We start from the raw sequence: 19466 nt of genomic DNA on the forward strand, positions 1-19466 counted from the left end.
CGTCTTTTTCGTGCAAACGTTGCAGGTCCTCCCGTGCCTGAGGTGTATCTTTTGTCTTCCCATACACGCCCAAGAAGCCTAGCAGGTTCATGCAAAGGTTCTTCGTCACGTGCATCACGTCGATTGAAAAGCGGACCTGTAGGTCTTTCCAGTAGGGTAGGTCCCAAAATATAGATTTCTTCTTCCACATGGGTGTGTGTCCCTCAGCGTCATTCGGAATAGCTAGTCCGCCGGGACCCTTTCCAAAGATTACGTGTAAATCATTGACCATAGCAAGTACGTGATCACCGGTATGCATGGCGGGCTTCTTCCGATGATCTGCCTCGCCTTTGAAATGCTTGCCTTTCTTTCGACATTGATGGTTGGTCGGAAGAAATAGACGATGGCCCAGGTACACATTCTTCCTGCATTTGTCCAGGTATATACTTTCAGTGTCATCTAAACAGTGCGTGCATGCGTGGTATCCTTTGTTTGTCTGTCCTGAAAGGTTACTGAGAGCGGGCCAATCATTGATGGTCACGAACAGCAATGCCTTTAGGTTAAATTCCTCCTGTTTGTGCTCATCCCATGTACGTACACCGTTTACATTCCACAGCTGTAAAAGTTCTTCAACTAATGGCCTTAGGTACACATCAATGTCGTTGCCGGGTTGCTTAGGGCCTTGGATGAGAACTGGCATCATAATGAACTTCCGCTTCATGCACATCCAAGGAGGAAGGTTATACATACATAGAGTCACGGGCCAGGTGTTGTGATTGCTGCTTTGCTCCTCGAAAGGATTAATGCCATCCGCGCTTAAAGCAAACCATACATTCCTTGGGTCCTTTGCAAACTCATCCCAGTACTTTCTCTCGATTTTTCTCCACTGCGACCCGTCAGCGGGTGCTCTCAACTTTCCGTCTTTCTTACGATCCTCACTGTGCCATCACATCAACTTGGCATGCTCTCCGTTCCTGAACAGACGTTTCAACCGTGGTATTATAGGAGCATACCACATCACCTTCGCAGGAACCCTCTTCCTGGGGGGCTCGCCGTCAACATCACCAGGGTCATCTCGTCTGATCTTATACCGCAATGCACCGGATACCGGGCATGCGTTCAGATCCTTGTATGCACCGCGGTAGAGGATGCAGTCATTAGGGCATGCATGTATCTTCTCCACCTCCAATCCTAGAGGGCATACGACCTTCTTTGCTGCGTATGTACTGTCGGGTAATTCGTTATCCTTTGGAAGCTTCTTCTTCAATATTTTCAGCAGCTTCTCAAATCATTTGTCAGGCACATCATTCTCTGCCTTCCACTGCAGCAATTCCAGTACGGTACCGAGCTTTGTGTTGCCATCTTCGCAATTGGGGTACAATCCTTTTTTGTGATCCTCTAACATGCGATCAAAATTCAGCTTCTCCTTTTGACTTTCGCATTGCGTCCTTGCATCGACAATGACCCGGCGGAGATCAACATCATCGGGCACATCGTCTGGTTCCTCTTGGTCTTCAGCAGCTTCACCCGTTGTAGCATCATTGGGCACATCGTCTGGTTCCTCTTGATCTTCACCAGCTCCCCCCGTTGCAGCATCACCGTATTCAGGGGGCACATAGTTGTCATCGTACTCTTCTTCTTCACCGTCTTCCATCATAATCCCTATTTTTCCGTGCCTCGTCCAAACATTATAGTGTGGCATGAAACCCTTGTAAAGCAGGTGGGAGTGAAGGATTTTCCGGTTAGAGAAAGACCTCGTATTCCCACATTCAGTGCATGGACAACACATAAAACCATTCTGCTTGTTTGCCTCAGCCCCATCGAGAAACTCATGCACGCCCTTAATGTACTCGAAGGTGTGTCTGTCACTGTACATCCATTGTCGGTTCATTTGCGTGCATTATATATAATTAAGTGTCCAAATTAATAGAAGTTCATCATCACATTAAAAGCAAAGTACATACATAGTTCTCATCTAACAACATATAGCTCTCCAGAGTATCTAATTAATTAAACCATACATTGAAACTATGTAAAACATTTCAATGCGAAAAAAATGCGATCATAATCGCAACCAAGGTAACAATTGATCCAACGGCATAATGATACCAAGCCTCGGTATGAATGACATATTTTCTAATCTTTCTAATCTTCAAGCGCGTTGCATCCATCTTGATCTTGTGATCATCGACGCCATCCGCAACATGCAACTCCAATATCATCTTCTCCTCCTCAATTTTTTTATTTTTTCCTTCAAGAAATTGTTTTCTTCTTCAATTAAATTTAACCTCTCGACAATAGGGTCGGTTGGAATTTCTGGTTCACATACATCCTAGATAAATAAAATCTATGTCACGTTGGTCGGCATAATTTTCATAAACAATAAATGAACCAATAGTTATAAAGATAATATATATACCACATCCGAATCATAGACGGGACGAGGGCCGACGGGGGCGGATACCAAAACCATCGCACTATATAAGATGAAATAATAAAAGTAAGAAAATAATACAAGTATCTGTGTAAACATACAAGTAAGAATATTTTTTCCTTTCAGAAAGAAGATAAGAACAAGAGGCTCACCACGGTGGTGCCGGCGATGAGCTCGGCGCGGGTGATCGACGGCGGTGAAGACGGGGACAGGGCGTGACGGACCGCTAAACCTTGACAAATATTGAGGAAAATGGAGCTTGGAGAGGAGAAAGCTTAAGTAGTGTGGCTCGGGCATTCCATCGAACACCTTGTGTGCCTAGGAGGTGAGCTAGAGCACCACCAAACCCTCTCCCCCTCGGCCAGAAAAAACAGAGCAGTGTGCTCTGCTCTTACGCGAGGGGGTATATATAGGCACCTCATTGGTCCCGGTTGGTGGCATGAACCGGGACTAAAGAGGAGCATTTGGTCCCGGTTCAAGCCACCAACCGGGACCAATGGTGGTGGGCCAGGAGCGAGGCCAATTGGTCCCGGTTCGTCCCACCAACCGAGACCAAAAGGTCCAGACAAACCGGGACCAATGGGCCACGTGGCCCGGCCGGCCCCCTGGGCTCACGAACCGGGTCCAATGCCCCCATTGGTCCCGGTTCTGGACTGAACCGGGACTAATGGGCTGACCCGGCCTGGACCTTTGCCCCCTTTTCTACTAGTGATAGAACAATACACAGGTGGTGGAATAAGAGAGCACATCCTCAGGATGAGCAATATGGCAGCAAAGTTAAAGCCCATGGATGAGGATCTGGAGATCAAACCAAAGCTCTTGGTCCACCTGGTCATGGCTTCACTGCCAAAGGAGTTTGAAACTTTTGTTGTGAACTACAATATGTCATCTGGAACATGGGACATTGAAAAGACAATAGCGATGTGTGTCCAAGAAGAGGACAGACTAAAAGCCTCACATGGTGGTACACTCAACTATGTGAAGGATCACAAGAAAAAGAACTACAATCAAAACAACAAAAGTTCTCCTTCAAAGCCACAAGGAAAAGCTCCCTATCAGCATCAGCGTCAGCAACAACCTTTCCCAGTGGACAAAGACACCTGTCTCCACTGTAAGCAGACCGGGCATTACAAGAAAGACTGCCCTGTTTGGCTGAAGTCCTTAATGGCAAAGCAAGGTAACAACATTGTTTCCTTAGTTAATGAATCCTTGTACACACAGTTTTCGAAATCTACTTGGTGGATTGACTCAGGGGCAACTGTTCATGTTGCAAATTGTTTAAAGGGATTCCATTCGACCCAGACTACGCTAAGAAGAGAAGGAGGCATTGAAGTAGCCAATGGAATTAAAGCGGAAGTTGAAGCTGTCGACGACATCTCCTTGGAGTTAGCTGATGGATTCAAGCTTCTACTTAGAGATGTTCTTTATGTTCCTTCATGTAATAGAAACTTAATTAGTGTTTCATGTTTGGACAAAGAAAATTATGACTGTTATTTTGGACATGGCAAGTGTGCCATATGGTATAATAATGCTTATGTGGGTAATGCTTTACTACATGATGAGCTTTATTTGTTATCACTTCGTGAAAAAGTGCATTCTGTATGCAATGTGAATGAACATGTTTCCGCGTCGAATAAAGAACAAAAGAAAAGAAAGAGAACATTTGACTCATCGAAATTATGGCACTGTCGCTTAGGCCATATTTCGAAGGGGAGAATAGAAAGATTAGTCAAAAGTGAAATTCTTCCACAGTTAGAATTCTTAGACTTAGAACAATGTGTAGATTGCATTAAAGGAAAGTATATAAAACAAATCAAAAAAGGTGCAATCCATAGCACAAGCACACTAGAAATCATCCACACTGACATTTGTGGACCATTTCCGGTGAAAAGTGTGGATGGATATGACTCGTTCATAACATTCACAGATGATTACTATCGCTATGGTTATATTTATCCAATCAAAGAAAGATCTGAAGCGTTGGATTAATTTAAAATATTCAAAGCTGAAGTTGAAAATCAGCATGATAAAAGAATAAAGATAGTAAGGTCCGACTGTGGGGGAGAGTACTACGGTCGGCACACTCCATATGGCCAAGTCCCTGGACCTTTCGCAAAGTTCTTACAGGAGACTGGCATAGTTGCCCATTATTCATTGCGGGTGAACCTCAGCAAAATGGAGTAGCTGAAAGGCGCAACCGTACACTTATGGATATGGTGCACAACATGATGAGTTATTCCAACTTGCCATTGGGATTATGGATGGAGGCGCTTAAAACCGCCATTCACATTCTCAATAGAGTACCACGCAAGTCGGTGCCCAAAACACTGTATGAGCTATGGACAGGAAGGGTGCCTTCCCTACATCACTTCAGGGTGTGTGGGTGCCCTGCTGAGGCCAAAATGTTTAATCCAAACATTGCAAAGTTAGATCCCAAAACAGTAAGTTGCCACTTCATTGGCTATCCAGACAGATCAAAAGGTTTTCATTTCTACTGCCCAGACAGATATACAAAGTTTGTAGAAACGAGACATGCAGTCTTCTTTGAGAACGAAATGATGAGGGGGAGTTTGGTAGCTCGGAAAATTGATCTTGAGGAGAAGAGGGTGCATGCACCTAATCTGATGATTCAGGAGCCATTTTTCTCACTACCAGTTGCAACTCCACCCATGACAACTATGGGGGTAGACCCGGAACCTGTCCGTCAGGAGCCGACTGAACCCGTTGTTGAGCATGAAAGGGAGGTGCAACAACAAATTTTAGAAGAAGTGCCAGAAGTTGAGGCACAGAATGTGCCAGAAACTGAGGCCCTTAGAAGGTCTACAAGACCAAGAAAGTCAGCTATTTCTACTGACTTTAAAGTTTATAACACATAAATGGTTCATATGGAAAAAGATCCCACCTCATATGAAGAAGCCATGAGAAGCCCTCATTCATCGAAGTGGATGAAGGCAATGGAAGACGAGATGAAATCGATGAGTTCCAAAGATGTTTGGGACTTAGAGGAAATTCCTAAAGGAGCCAAAACAGTAGGTTGTAAATGGGTCTACAAAATTAAGTATGACTCTAAAGGGAATATAGAAAAGTATAAAGCACGACTCGTGGCAAAAGGATTTACACAAAGAGAAGGGATAGATTACAATGAGACATTTTCTTCAGTCTCATGTAAGGATTCCTTTAGAATCATAATGGCATTAGTTGCTCATTTTGATTTAGAATTACATCAAATGGATGTTAAGACGACATTTCTGAATGGTGATTTAAAAGAAAAGGTCTACATGAAACAACCCAAGGGTTTTATCATGGAAGGCAAGGAAAATATGGGATGCCGCCTGAAGAAATCCATTTATGGATTAAGACAAGCCTCTCGGCAGTGGTATCTAAAGTTTAATCAAACGATTAAAAGTTTTGGATTTAAAGAAAATATTGAGGATAATTGCATTTATGCAAAGTTTAAAAATGGGAAATATATTTTCCTAATCTTGTATGTGGATGATATCCTGCTTGCTAGCAGTGATGTTAGTCTACTACAAGAAACAAAGAAATACTTATCCTCAAATTTTGACATAACAGATCTTGGTGAAGCATCATATGTTTTGGGCATAGAAATTCACCGAGACAAGAACAATGGAGTCTTAGGACTATCGCGGAAAGCATATTTAGAAAAGGTTCTTAAAAAGTATAATATGCATGCGAGTAAAGCCACACCTGCTCCTATAGTCAAGGGCGATAGTTTTGGGAAATTCTAGTGTCCCAAGAACCAGTACGAGATCGATCAAATGAAAGCAGTACCATATGCTTCGGCAGTTGGCAGCTTACAGTATGCACAAGTGTGCACTCGCCCTGACTTAGCTTTTATCACCGGGGTACTCGGTAGATATCAAGAGAATCCAGGCATGGAGCACTGGAAGATGGTAAAGAAAGCATTGCGTTATGCGCAAGGCACGAAGGACTACATGCTAATATACAGGAGAAGTGATTCCCTAGAGATAAAAGGGTATTCAGACGCAGATTTTGCGGGGGACAGAGATGATAGAAAATCCACGTCAGGATACGTCTTCACTCTCGCTGGGGGAGCTATTTCGTGGAAAAGCTCCAAGCAGTCGATAGTTGCATCATCCACGATGTATGCAGAATTCATAGCATGCTTCGAAGCCACGGGGCAGGCGATATGGCTAAAGAAATTTGTACCCGACTTGAAAGTGGTAGATTGTATTCACAAACCACTAAAGATGTACTGCGACAACCAACCCGCAGTATTTTACGCTCACAACAACAAGTTGAGTAATGCTGCCAAAACAATAGAGATAAGGTATTATGTTGTGAAAGATAAAATCCAGGATCAAACTATAAGTTTCTAGCATATAAGGACAAGGATATGCTTGCGGATCCGCTAACGAAAGGCTTACCACCCAATGTGTTCAAGGAACACTTAGCCGACATGGGTTTAAGGGAAAGCCTTATGATTTCTGGATAGGCCCAAAAGGAACAGAATTTGCTTCTGAACATAACGTATGTTGTAGCTGTATGATTCTAACGGCGATTAAGCTGTGACGATGAAACATGCTCTATGTACCAATATGTGATGAAACAAATAAACTAGAAAGTATAAAGTTAAAAGTAAAGTTAAGATCAAGGGGGAGAATGTTAGGTTGATCTCTATCCCGTTCGAACCCAACGGGTTGAACGGGCCCTTGACTCGCGCCCTGATCGGGGGCGCCCAACCAAACTATGGTTGGTGGCCCCCTGTGACCCGCGCTATATAAACAGAGGTGGGGGCCGGGGCACGACTTACGAGGTTAATCGCTGCCACAAACCCCACCGACAATCCCTTCCGATCTAGGGTTAGCGCGGCGCTCACGGGAAGCTCCACCACCGCCGCCATCTCTCTGCCATCACCGGCCCCTACTTCACCATGGCCGGCGCTGGATCGAGTTCGTCTGCACCAGCAGAAGGTAGGTCTACCGGAAAGATCTAGCCTACACGACCCAAGTAGGTCTATCATCCTGCCCCTCAGCCGCCGCCGCAGCCTCGTCGGCGGGAACCTCGAGGGCGGCTGCCGCCTCCTCCTCCTCCCTGGCTGCCGCCGCCTCCTCCTCCTCCTCCCTAGCCGCTGCCGCTGCCGCTGCCTCCTCCATGGCCGCCGCCGCCCTCTCTAGGGCCAACAGCTCGAGCTCGGCCATGAGGGTGCGGACGGGGTCGTACCCGGTCCCGTGCACTCTCCCGAGCGCAGCGTTCTTCACCTGGAATGCCGGGCGGTGCGCCTTGCCGTCCTTGCACTCGACCTTCCTCCGGTGCCCCTTTCCGTGTCGCATGCGCCGCGCCAAAGCAAACAAATCGAATCCGTCATGCGCGAAACAGAGCAGCTGAGCAGTAGATGTGCACAACGCGCGAGGGGAAAGAGGGCTTACTTTCCTCTGCCCATCGACGCCGGCGGGGGTCTCTCCGGCGAAGGCGGTGGCGGGAGACGCGCGACGAGGAGAGCGTGGAGGAGGAGGAGGAGGTGGCTCCGAGAAGTGAAAGTGATTGAAGCCATTCCGATGCGGCGGTGGTATTAATACAGAGGGAGCAGGAGAGCTTCATCGGACGGCCAGGGTTCTTTCGTGGTGGATGGGAATTCACGGAGGCCGTCCGATCTGATCCAGCCCCGCGTGTTGCAATTACACCTGCGCGAGTCGGCCGGTCACACGCGAGAAAAAAAATGCCCCAAAACCATTTCCTGACGTGCGGGACCCACGAGTCATGAGCACAAGACTATCTTGCGCCGGAACCGGAAGCCGGCGGCCCAGCGCTGCCCGACTCTCCCATCCGTGCCGTCCGTTTGAAATCGGGCGTCCCCGATCTCCGGCCCGGACCCATCTACCTCTTCGTCGGCCCGCCTCCTCCTCCTCCCCATCCCATTCTCCCCCAAATCGGCCGAGTAAACCCTAGCTAAACCCCGGCCTCCGCCGCCCCTCCCCACTCCGGCGAGCCAGCGATCGCGACGAACTTCAATGGGGGCGCGGACGCCGAGCGCTCCGGCGGGGTCCAGCGCGCTGGTCAGGCTCGGGCTGCTGGGCGGCGCGGGGCAACAAGACCCGCCACAAGTCGTCTTCAAGCGCCTCGAGGGGATCAAGCAAAAGGTAACCCTCGGGCCGATCCTTGGATGGCTTTGCTTGCTCGCTGTTGTTTTCTGCGCGATTGGTCCGTGGTTGATTTCTAGTCGCCCTTGGGCGTTTGCTCCGTGCAGGTGTACGCCGAGGGGACCCAAATCGTCATCAGTGGCTCCAGAAGCCGATCATCTACGACGTCTGCGCACGACCCAACCCAAGCTGGTGGAGAACACCTTCGGGAGCCGGGATTGGTAACGTTCTCCTGTCTCGATGCCTCGTCGCCTAGAACAGATGCATGATTTATTGCTTACCTGGGAGCCAAATCCATGTTTAAGAGGGTTCGATTTTAGTTGTCCATGTTGATGTTGTGCAAGTGTAGCCTGTTTGAGGTTCAGACACATGTGAAGTGATTAATTTGTGAGCGATTTGGACATGTGGTTGGGGTCTGGTACAAGTAAAGGGCTTTGACATTGTCATTTCTGAGCATATTGTGTAATTGTAGACTGTAACAGGGTTGTGCATATAGCAAATTGGACAGGTTGATGGGGTCTGATACATGTAAAGGGTCGTTGCATTGTCATTTCCGAGCCCTGTAATAGGATTGGACACATCTGAAGTGTTTATCAATTTTGATAGGTGGGTGGCGTCTGGTACACGTAATGTGTAGTTTCCGGTTGCTGTGACAACAGCTGCTACCGCATACCTGTCGTTGATGGAGTCAATTTTGGTTGACTCATTTGGATTTCGATGCAACCCATGTCAGCTGATCTATGAAATCCTACGGCATTGTACCATATGCACTGTCTAGTGTCTACTGCTCTGTGAATATGTATTGTGGCTAATTTGCTTTTAATTTATTAACAATGGTCAACATAATATATTGCCTGTGAATATGCATTTCAACTCATTCGCTTTGATATCTCAACAGAAGTAACAAGTACCTTTTTTTTGCTTCGTCATTATATGCCACCGTGACGATTTAAGATGGTTGGCTGATGCTGAACAAGTTATATCATTCTGACTATGTGGATTTGCTAGTGGCCATGCGCTTCTTTTCTTTTTGAAAGTAGCGTTTACACGGCAGTTCCTTGCATATATTTGATACCGCTTGATAATTTGGACAGGTGAGAATTAGTCCCCGTGTTCTTACACGACCAATGCCAGAGACCACCAACTATGTAGAGGACCCACTGGGATAGAACTATAAGGAGAGAGTGTTGCCTTCAATCATTCATGAAACACCCAGAGCTGTGGTTGCCCAATACAGCGCTAATCACACAGAGAGAGGTACAGCTTCACCATGTTTGCTGTGTGTACATGCTTTCCATGCTATAGTAGATGCTGGTCTTACTTGAAATATGTTACTAACTTATCCTTCATGTAATGGCAGGCCGTGAGCAGGGAGATCAGGAAGGTGCTGACAGAGAGGGCAAAGAATTTCAACATTGCTCTGGATGATGTGTCCATTACCAGTCTCAGCTTTGGTAAAGAGTTCACTCATGCCATTGAAGCCAAACAGGTTGCTGCTCAGAAAGCTGAGCGTGCCAAGTTCATTGTTGAGAAGGCTGAGCAAGACAAGAGAAGTGCAATTGTCAGGGCACAGGTAAGCAAAACAGGAATTAGATATTTCTCTTTCACACTACTAAACCTACTTATCCTGTTTATGGTTTCAATCATAGTTACCAGAGGCATATTGCCAGTGTTCTTTATGTATTCATAGCTTCATCATATATTCCGTTACACTTGTTGAGTTTTGGCGCATTTGAGCCTAACACTGGTAGCGCATCTGAGCCAAACACCGGTAGAAATGTACATTCCATCTGTTGAGTTTATGGTACATAGTTTCCATACGGTTTCACCTTTTTTCAGACTTCCAGTGGTAGTTAGTAGAGGCATATTGCCAGTGTTGTTTAAGTCTTCGAGCCCGTTCGGCAACCCTCCACTCCATAAAAACCTGTTGCTCCGCTCTGCTCCCCGCAGGAAGCGCTCTCCCGATGGAGCGCCTGTGTTCGGCTGGCTCCGCTCCGTGAGAACGTGGGCTGGCAGCGCATTACAGTCAAGTATGGGCTGTTCAGGTGGGTAAGAAAATCCATGAGTGGAGCACCAACTGCTCACGCTGGAGAAAATAGATTCGTACCGTTTCATTCGTGGCACTTGGCGGTGGCACATTTTGTAATTTCGATCAGATCCTGCTTCTGCTGAAATGAGGAGCGAGGGTCATGCCGCTCGGTCAAATTGCACTGCACGCCGCTCCGCTCTCCCGCGACAGATTCGCAGAGCTGATGCGTTCGGCACGCTCCGGTCGTGGAGTTCGGAGCTGGAGTGTTACCGAACAGGCCCTTCATATCTTCATATATGTCCCTGCATTTGCTGAGTTTGGGAGCGCTTGAGCTTGGCTCTAGTAAATTTGTACATTTCATATGATGATTGGATTGCTATGTCCATACTTTAGTTTTAGACTTTCAGTGGTATGTTTGTACGATTGAACATAGTTTCAGACTTCCAGTGGTATGTTGGTATGACAGAACATAGTTTCAGACTTCCAGTGGTATGTTCATACGACTGAATATAGTTTCAGACTTCCAGTGGTATGTTCATACAACTGACCGTAGTTTCAGACTTATTCTATGTTGATAGTGTCACTTCCAGTCATCCAGTGGTAGTTAGTAGAGGCATATTGCTAGTGTTGTTTATATCTTCATAGCTTTGTATATTTCCTTACATTTGCTTAGTTTGGTAGCACTTGAGGCCAACACTGGTTGTCTTCTACATTTTGCTTGTTGAGTTTCAGAGCACCTGATCCTAACACTGACGCGTCTTTCTGTATCTGAACACTGATGCGTCTTGCTCATTGGTAATGACATCGCCAATAACCCTGCGTTCCTCGCGCTCAGGCAGATTGCAGCCGCCAGGGACATTGCCCACATCATCTCAGCCTCCAACAAAAAGGTGTTCCTGGAGTCGGGCGACCTGCTGCTTAGGCTCCAGTCGCTCAAGATCTTGGGCAACATGAAGAAATGAGACCGCTTCTTGTCATGCATGTTATGGTTACCATTGGCCGTCTCCATGGAAGAAGAGTACTTTTGAGAGGAATGAACTCTTAGTCTCTAGGATTCGCGACCTGAAAACAACAAAGACGCCTTTGCTACTGTGAACCGTTTGTGCGCTTTTCAAGTGAACCTGTCAGCTACTATTTCTATGTGTAGCTTATAACGTCTGGGCGGTTATGTGGTGAGTATGTTGGCCTTTTCATGTTCATCTTGGCTTGTTTCTTTCATGCTGCGAATTTCATTGCTGCTACGAGTTCTACGAGGCATTGCATCTGTTGTCTGTTATTTTACACAATTCAACACAGGACAGCTTGATGCCCAGGACCATAAACTTCTGTACTTCTGTGGTTTTTTGTAATCTTTTCTAATTGTCGAGTTACCGTGACAATGGTTGTCATAGCTTACCTGCCATCAATGAAGTATATTTTTGTTGACTCACTTGGATTTTACTGCAGCTCATGTCAGTTGATCTATGAAATCCTACAGCATTGTAGCCTATGGACTATCTAGCATCTACTGCTCTGTGAATAAGCATTTTAGCTCATTTGCTTTTAATTTATTAGCAGTGGTCACCATTATATATTGCCTGTGAATAAGCATGTCAACTCATTCGCTTTGAATCTGTTAACAGCAGTCACAAGTACTTCTTTTGCTTCATCATTATGTCTTTCCATGACGATTTAAGACAGTTAGCTGATGCTGAACAAGTTATATCATTCCGACTATGTGAATTTATTAGTGGTCATGCACTTCTTTTCTTTTCAAAAGTAGAATTTACACTGCCGCTCACTGCATATATTTGATACCGCTTGATAATTTGGGCAGGTGAGAATTGATATTCATGTTCTTACACGGCCCATGCCAAAGAGACTACCAACTATGTACAGGACCCTGAGGGAGAGCTATAATTTGAAACACTCAAAGCTGTGGTTGCCCAATACAATGCAAGTCAGCTAATCACACAGAGAGAGGTACAGCTTCACCATGTTTGCCATGTGTACGTGTTTTCCATGCTATAGTAGATAATAGCTGGTCTTACTTGGAATAGGTTGCTAACTTATCCTTTATGTAATGGCAGGCTGTGAGCAGGGAGATCAGGGAGATTTTGACAGTGAGGCTAAGAATTTCAATATTGCTCTGGATGGTGTGTCCGTTACTAGTCTCAATTTTGGTAAAGAGTTCACTCATGCCATTGAAGCTGAACAGGTTGCTGCACACCAAGCTGAGCATGCCAAATTCATTGTTGAGAAGGCTGAGCAAGACAAGAAAAGCGCAATTGTTCTTTATGCCCCGTTGACAGTTTCAGTCATAGTTACTACCACCGGTAAGCAAAACAGGAACTAGATACTTTTTCTTTCACATGACTTGTCCTGTCGACAGTTTCAGTCATAGTTACTATATTCATATTGCCAATGTTCTTTATGTCTATATAGCTTCATCATATATTTCATTACACTTGTGGAGTTTTGGAGCGTCCGAGCCTAACATTGGTTGTTTTGCACATTCCATTTGTTTAGTTTATGATAGACGGTGTTCATACGACCTCCTATTTCCTGCGTCAATGGTTTCAGCCTTTCCTGCGTCCATGACATATTCTAGTGTTGCCTATGTCTTCATAGCTTCATATATTTCACTGCATTTGCTGAGTTATGGAACACTTTTGCCTGACACTAGTAATTTTGTATATTTCATATGATAGATGATTGCTATCTCCATAGTTTAGTTTCAGACTTCTAGTTGTACGTTTGTACCACTGAACATAGTTTCAGCTTCCAGTAGTATGTTCGTTCGACTGAATATATTTTCAGACTTCCCGGGTTTTGTGGGTTTTGTTCATAAGACTGTACATAAGTTTAGACTTTCAGTGGTATCTTCGTATGTTCATACTAGTGAACATAGTTTCAGACTTAACCATTTGCTATGTTGATAGTATCACTTTCAGTGGTAATTAGTAGAGGCATATTGCTAGTATTGTTTATATCTTAATAAATTTCATTGCATTTGCTGAGTTTGGTAGCACATGAGCAACATTCGTTTTCTTGTACATTTCCACTACTAGGAAAAAGCCTAGTAGTAGCGCGGGGTAAAAGACTAGTAGTAGCGCGGTTGCCCGCGCTACTACTACGGCGCTACAGCTAACTGGTAGTAGTAGCGTGCCTACTTCTGTTAGTAGTAGCGTGGGTGCCACCCCAGCTACTACTAGTTAGTAGTAGCATGGGTCTGGACCGTCGCTACTACTAACTAATTAGGAATTAAAAAAATAAATTCCAGCCATGGCTACTCCTGCTTGGCGTCATCGTCCTCTTCATCCATGGCCGATGCTGATCCTGGAGGGGATGAAGTCGTCCATGGTGATGGTGCTTCCCCATCCAACTCTTCTCCACAATCTCCTTTGCTGCTTCTACAAAAAAAGAGAAAAGGATTAGAAGAGGAAGAGAGAGATAGAGAGGAGTAGGTGCAGCAACTCACCAGTGGCTGTCGTAGTTGGGGCCGAAACCCTAAATGATGCCATGGGTTGCCTCCATCAGAGATCTGGCCATCGTCATGGGCAGTGCTCTGCTAGATCTCCCTCTCCTTTCAGTAGCGGAGGAGGAGGAAGGAGGGGCAGGGGAGGGGGTTGCGGTGGAAGAGGAGGTCGCTGGATTTGAGGGAGATGTCGAGGTGTGAGGTCGGCAGTTGCGGTGGGCGAGGAAGGGCATCTCAGGTGGGAGGGAGAAGTGAAATCGAGAGGGTGTGGGTCTGGGATTGGGCCTCTGTGTGCTATGTTTAGGCATGTCCCGGGGGCACGATGGAGAGCACTTACTAGTAGCGAGGGTTTATAACCCGCGCTACTACTATCAACTTAGTAGTAGCATGGGTTTATAAACCCGCGCTACTAGTAAGTAGCAGTAGCAAGGGGTATAAACCCACGCTACTAGTAAGCGTCTACCTATAAGCTTTTCCCTAGTAGCGTTTGCTTGTTGAATTGTAGAGCACCTGATCCAAAACACTGATGCGTCTTTCCATATCTGAACAACCCTGCTTTCATCACACTCAGACAGATTGAAGCTTCCAGGGAGATCACCCATACTATCACAAGCTCCAACAACAAGGTGTTTCTGTACTCGAGCAACCTTACAGAGTATCACCCATACAGAGATGGTATTCAGAGCACACGTTGACCGTAGGAAGTACCCCTAGGATCGGAAAGCCATAGGAAGAATTACTACATGTTTTATTTTCCGTATTTCTCCCTTGTTCATTTCTGGCTTCTCTCCGATTTTAACCTTCTAAATGGCCGCCGAGTTCAACCCAGTCCTGCTACCGGAGTTCTGCCAACTGGATGAGACGATGCATTTCGGCAAGCAGCTGATTCAGATCATCAAGGAGTTAAAGATTGCTCTGCCCTCTATCATCGGGACTCGTACCAACGCATTTTCGGCGGATACTCGCTATAGGATTGTGGTGCACATTCCAGGGAAGGTCTTTCGGAAGCTTCTCAGAGCCCATTGACATCCAGTTTACCCCCCTACTTGGATCCTCGGGAGGGACATGGCTATTCATTGTGCACTTAGAAACATTCAGGAGGAGTACAGGGCCGAGCTCATCGATTCAGACCTCACCATGATCTCCCGCAAAACTACAAATGGAGAGATCGTGCGCACAGTGAATGACGACTCCATCCTCTCATATGTCTAAGACCTGGAGACTCACATTAGGACTCTGGAGGTTCAGACGCATAGAAGCTTGAAGATGTTCAGGAAGCTGCTGTTCCGTGAACTGGAGTTGGAGGATAAAACATGCAAGGACCACGATGAGCATGAAGAAGTCAAAGACCTTCTGGAAAGAATCCAGAACTTGAAGATATATTGCCGAGATGGAAGAGAAGATGGACCTGGGAGAAGATCTCTATCCGAGTGGTGATGATGGGCCCGTAGTGAGCAATGATGAGGACTACGACGAGAGCTCTGCTGAAGGGCACACCACCGGAGGACGCAACATCGGAAGACGCATCGCTGGAGGACTCAATGATATCTGAGGAGGATACTTAGTCATGACTGCCATGTTATTTTTATTTTACCGTTGATCGATTAGGCCGATGTTTTCGATTTGTCGTAAGATTTGTATGCTGAGTTTGAACTATGATTAAATTGAATAAATAATGATTGGTGTGATAATGTTTGTGCATGCATATGGGCTCTGTTTTTAAGGCGTCCCTAAGGCGTCGCTTAGGCGACGCCTAGGCGTCAGGGCGCCCCCAGGAGGCAAGGCGTCGGCCTTGCCTTACATGTGTGTCTAAGGCGTCCGCCTTAGTCCTTAAGGCGTCCAAGGCGTCCGCCTAGGCGCCACTCTGCCTGCCTTAGGCAAATAAGGACGCCTTAGACAGAGCTGGGTGGTTTAGGCGGGAAACAGATAACTGGGAGGGAAGGAAAGGGCGGGAAACTTTGTTTTGGCGCCAACAGGTACTAGAGGGAGAGAGAGAGAGACCTGTAACCATTTTCAGTTTCCCCCCACCCCCAGGCTGGATCTGAGCTTCTCCCCCTCCTCTCTGGCAGCTTCCCCCTCCTCCCCGGCAGATCCCCCTCCCCTCCTACAGTTCCTCCTCCTCCTCTCCTGCAGATTCTCCATCCTCTCCTGCAGATTCTCCATCCTCTCCAGAACCATATGGGCTCTACAACCATCAGTTGCAAGGTGTGTATGGCTGTATGCCTAGTTGCCTAATGCCTACCAAATTCTACTTAATTCTGTTGCTTACAAGTCTCTAACGCGTCGCCTCGCCTTATGCCTTAGCGCTTAGGCAGTGAGGCGCCCCCCCAGCGACTCGCCTCGCCTTACCGCCTTAAAAACATAGCATATGGGTATTGTATTTTCCTCTTTAGACCCTTATTTTATTCTAATTTCTCATCCACTCCAAAGCATCATATGCCTTCGAGACGTGACCCCGGATTCAACTTTCCCCCGGAGCTCACTCAACTGATCCAACAACAAAATGCCTTGATGCAGATGCTCATCCAGAACCAAGGCAACAACAACAACAACAACAATCCACTGCCACCCGCCCTGTCGATAACCTGACCCGTATGTTGAATTCGGGGTCACGTCTCGGAGGCATCTGATGTTTTGGAGTGGATAAGAAATTAGAATAGAATAAGAGTCTAAAGAGTAAAATACAATACCCATATGCATGCGCAAACATTATCACAACAATCATTCATTTATTCAATTCAATCATAGTTCAAACTCTGGATACAAATCTTACGACAAATTGAAAACATCGGCCTAATTGATCAACGATAATATAAAAGTAACATGGCGGTCAGTCATGACTAAGTGTTCAACTCAGATATCTTTGCATCCTCCGGCAGTGCGTCTTTCGGTGTGCGTCCTTCGGTGGTGCGTCCTTCAGCAGAACTCTCCTCGTAGTCCTCATTATTGCTCACTACGGGTCCATCGTCACCACTCGGATAGAGATCTTCTCCCATGTCCATCTTCTCTTCCATCGCGGCAATATAAGTCTTCAAGTTCTGGATTCTTTCCAGAAGGTCCTTGACTTCTACATGCTCATCGTGGTCCTCGCGTGCTTTGTCCACCAACTCCAGTTCATGGAATAACTTCCTGAACACTTGAAGCTTCTACGCGTCTGAACCTCCAGAGTCCCGATGTGAGTCTCCAGGTCTTGGACATATGTGATGATGGAGTTGTCATTCACGATGCATACGATCTCTCCATTTACTGTTCTGCGGGAGATCATGGTGAGGTCTGATCCGATGAGCTCGGCCCTGTACTCCTCCCGGATGTGTCCAAGTGCATGATGAATAGCCATGTCCCTCCCGAGGATCCAAGTAGGCGAGGTAAACTGGAAGTCAATGGGCTCTGAGAAGCTTCCGAAAGTCCTCCCTGGATTGTGCACCACAATCCTATAGCGAGTGTCTGCCGGAAGTGCGTTGGTAGGAGTCCTGGTGATAGAGGGCAGAGCAATCTTCAACTCCTTGATGATCTGAATCAGCTGCTTGCCGAAAGGCATCGTCTCTTCCGGCTGGCAAAACTCCGGCAGCAGGACTGGGTTGAACTCGGCAGCCATCTAGAAGGTTGAAATCGGAGAGAAGTCAGAAATGAACATGGGAGAAATACAGAAAATAAAACATGTATTAATTCTTCCTATGGCTTTCCGATCCTAGGGGTTATGTCCTACGGTCAGTGTGTGCTCTGAATACCATCTCTGTATGGGTGATACTTGTTGTTGTTGGAGCTTTGCTAGATATGGCTTTCGCTTCAATTTTGAATTTGGCATTAAGATATATTCTGCTGAAAATGACAAAACTTACTATGTAGATGCAAAATAGTAGCAAAATACATGAAAGTTTGGCATTAAGATATATTCTGCTGAAAATGAAATACAAAAGTGGATCATACCGGCTTGAACATGTCAACAACAATGTCATCCAGACCACCACTGAGCTCCCTTTGCAGCCCACTTGTCCCCACGAGATCATTGTTGTTGTAATTGAGCTGATTACCAACAGCTTGCTGATCAATCTTGCCATCCTGCAGAGAGGAACACCACCTGTATTCCCGCCATCCAGAGTCTGCCTTGGCACAACCGAATTGTCAATGCGAAGGTTTGGCAATGAAGTGTTGATGCCTGAATTGCTAAACGCAAGGTTGCTATTGAGCGTCTCTCTCAAGTTTGTGCTGTTTCCAAAGGTGAATGGCGCTGCACCCTGATTGAATACCATTGGAAGGGTATTGCTAGCTAGTGGTGCTACTTGGTTCTGCATATCATTTCCCAGAGATGTAATCTGATTTGATGGTGGTGCATAGCTTGAGACAGGTTCCATCCTAGGGCCATTCCCATGCAAGCTTGCTTGGGACATGCTGCCGTTCTGACCAAGTTGCTGAATGTTGGACGGCACTGCAGTTTGCCAGGTGTTACTACTTCTTCCAAGATCTGGAAAGTGGGGAGAATCACTAGCGAATGAGCTAAATGAGCCTGTCGAAGACGAATTTATCCGACCAAGGTGTTGCCTGTTGTTTGATTCAAGAGACTGAACTGCCCTATTTGTAGGAGCCAATGGTGCACCATTTGAAATGTTTGCAAAAGAGTTACCAGAAGTACCAGTCACCATGGTTGACATGTGTGCACCCCTGATCAGGTTACCATTATTGACATCCAAATCGTTCAGGGAAGTGCCCAGATTATTCTGGGCATGGCCAAGGTGAAGTGGCTGCGACTGTGGAGACAGCAACCCATGCATTCCGTATGCAGAAGGGGAGTTCATCCTTGCAACAAGGTTATAGCTTCATTCATTTGGGTTATGAAAGAGCAGTTGTTGTAGTTTTGTTGCCAGCACATGTTTGTATTGCTAAAACCTCATTTTGTTCAGCTCCTGAAGCCTGAAGTATGTGAGTTATCAAGAAGCACAATTTACATGATGCTAATCATGATAAGGTATGGTGTAGGTATTCCCAATTTGATTATAAAATTATCACAAGCATTTTACTTGGTTCATGATTTGGTACATGCCTCTCTTATCTCACTCTCTACATTAGTTGTGCGGCCATCGGCGATGGTGACCTTGACCGAACTGATGAAATTTCAGGACCATAATGCCTCCCAAATCAAGGGGTTGCTGATCAATTTCATCCACTCAGAGTGGCCATTGCTTCTCAAAGTTCCTTCTTTCTTGGTTGATTTCATTACTCCAATTATCAAGGTCTGCAACTCTCTCGGTCATTCGTCACATATATAATTTTTTGTTCTGAAGATACATGGTTATACATATTTCAGTATTAAGTTTTGTCATTCTGTTGGTTTTATAACTCCTATAAACTTTTCCTTATTTGTCCAGGCAACCAATAACTAGAGCATAGCTGTCAAGTCGTTTTATTTATTGCCAGACTATGAAGCATGGAAAGAGCAGCTAGGAGGAA

At 46.0% G+C, this 19466-nt stretch overlaps 1 protein-coding gene and 1 pseudogene across 1 annotated transcript; one reads left to right on the forward strand and one right to left on the reverse strand.

Annotated features, from left to right (window-relative positions):
• The first annotated feature begins 8295 nt into the window (after positions 1-8295).
• LOC123084116 (prohibitin-1, mitochondrial-like) lies at positions 8296-12899 on the forward strand (annotated as a pseudogene).
• Positions 12900-17088: 4189 nt separating this feature from the next.
• LOC123084117 (uncharacterized) lies at positions 17089-18825 on the reverse strand. The gene is made up of 2 exons (XM_044505886.1): positions 17861-18825; positions 17089-17616 (listed from the first exon to the last, which is right to left on the reverse strand). Exons 1-2 carry the CDS (start codon positions 18812-18814, stop codon positions 17089-17091), a joined length of 1482 nt encoding a protein of 493 aa, XP_044361821.1. The 5' UTR covers positions 18815-18825.
• Between the last annotated feature and the right edge of the window lie 641 nt (positions 18826-19466).

Source organism: Triticum aestivum, chromosome 4A (assembly GCF_018294505.1).
Source record: "Triticum aestivum cultivar Chinese Spring chromosome 4A, IWGSC CS RefSeq v2.1, whole genome shotgun sequence".
NCBI lineage: Eukaryota > Viridiplantae > Streptophyta > Magnoliopsida > Poales > Poaceae > Triticum > Triticum aestivum.

What these genes read in the sequence shown, in the direction of transcription:
- LOC123084117 (XM_044505886.1), bottom strand. Translation starts at nt 18,814, where the DNA reads ATGAACTCCCCTTCTGCATACGGAATGCATGGGTTGCTGTCTCCACAG. An exon ending in TACTATTTTGCATCTACATA is followed by an intron (nt 17,617 to 17,860) that starts GTAAGTTTTGTC and finishes TCAACCTTCTAG; the next exon opens with ATGGCTGCCGAGTTCAACCC.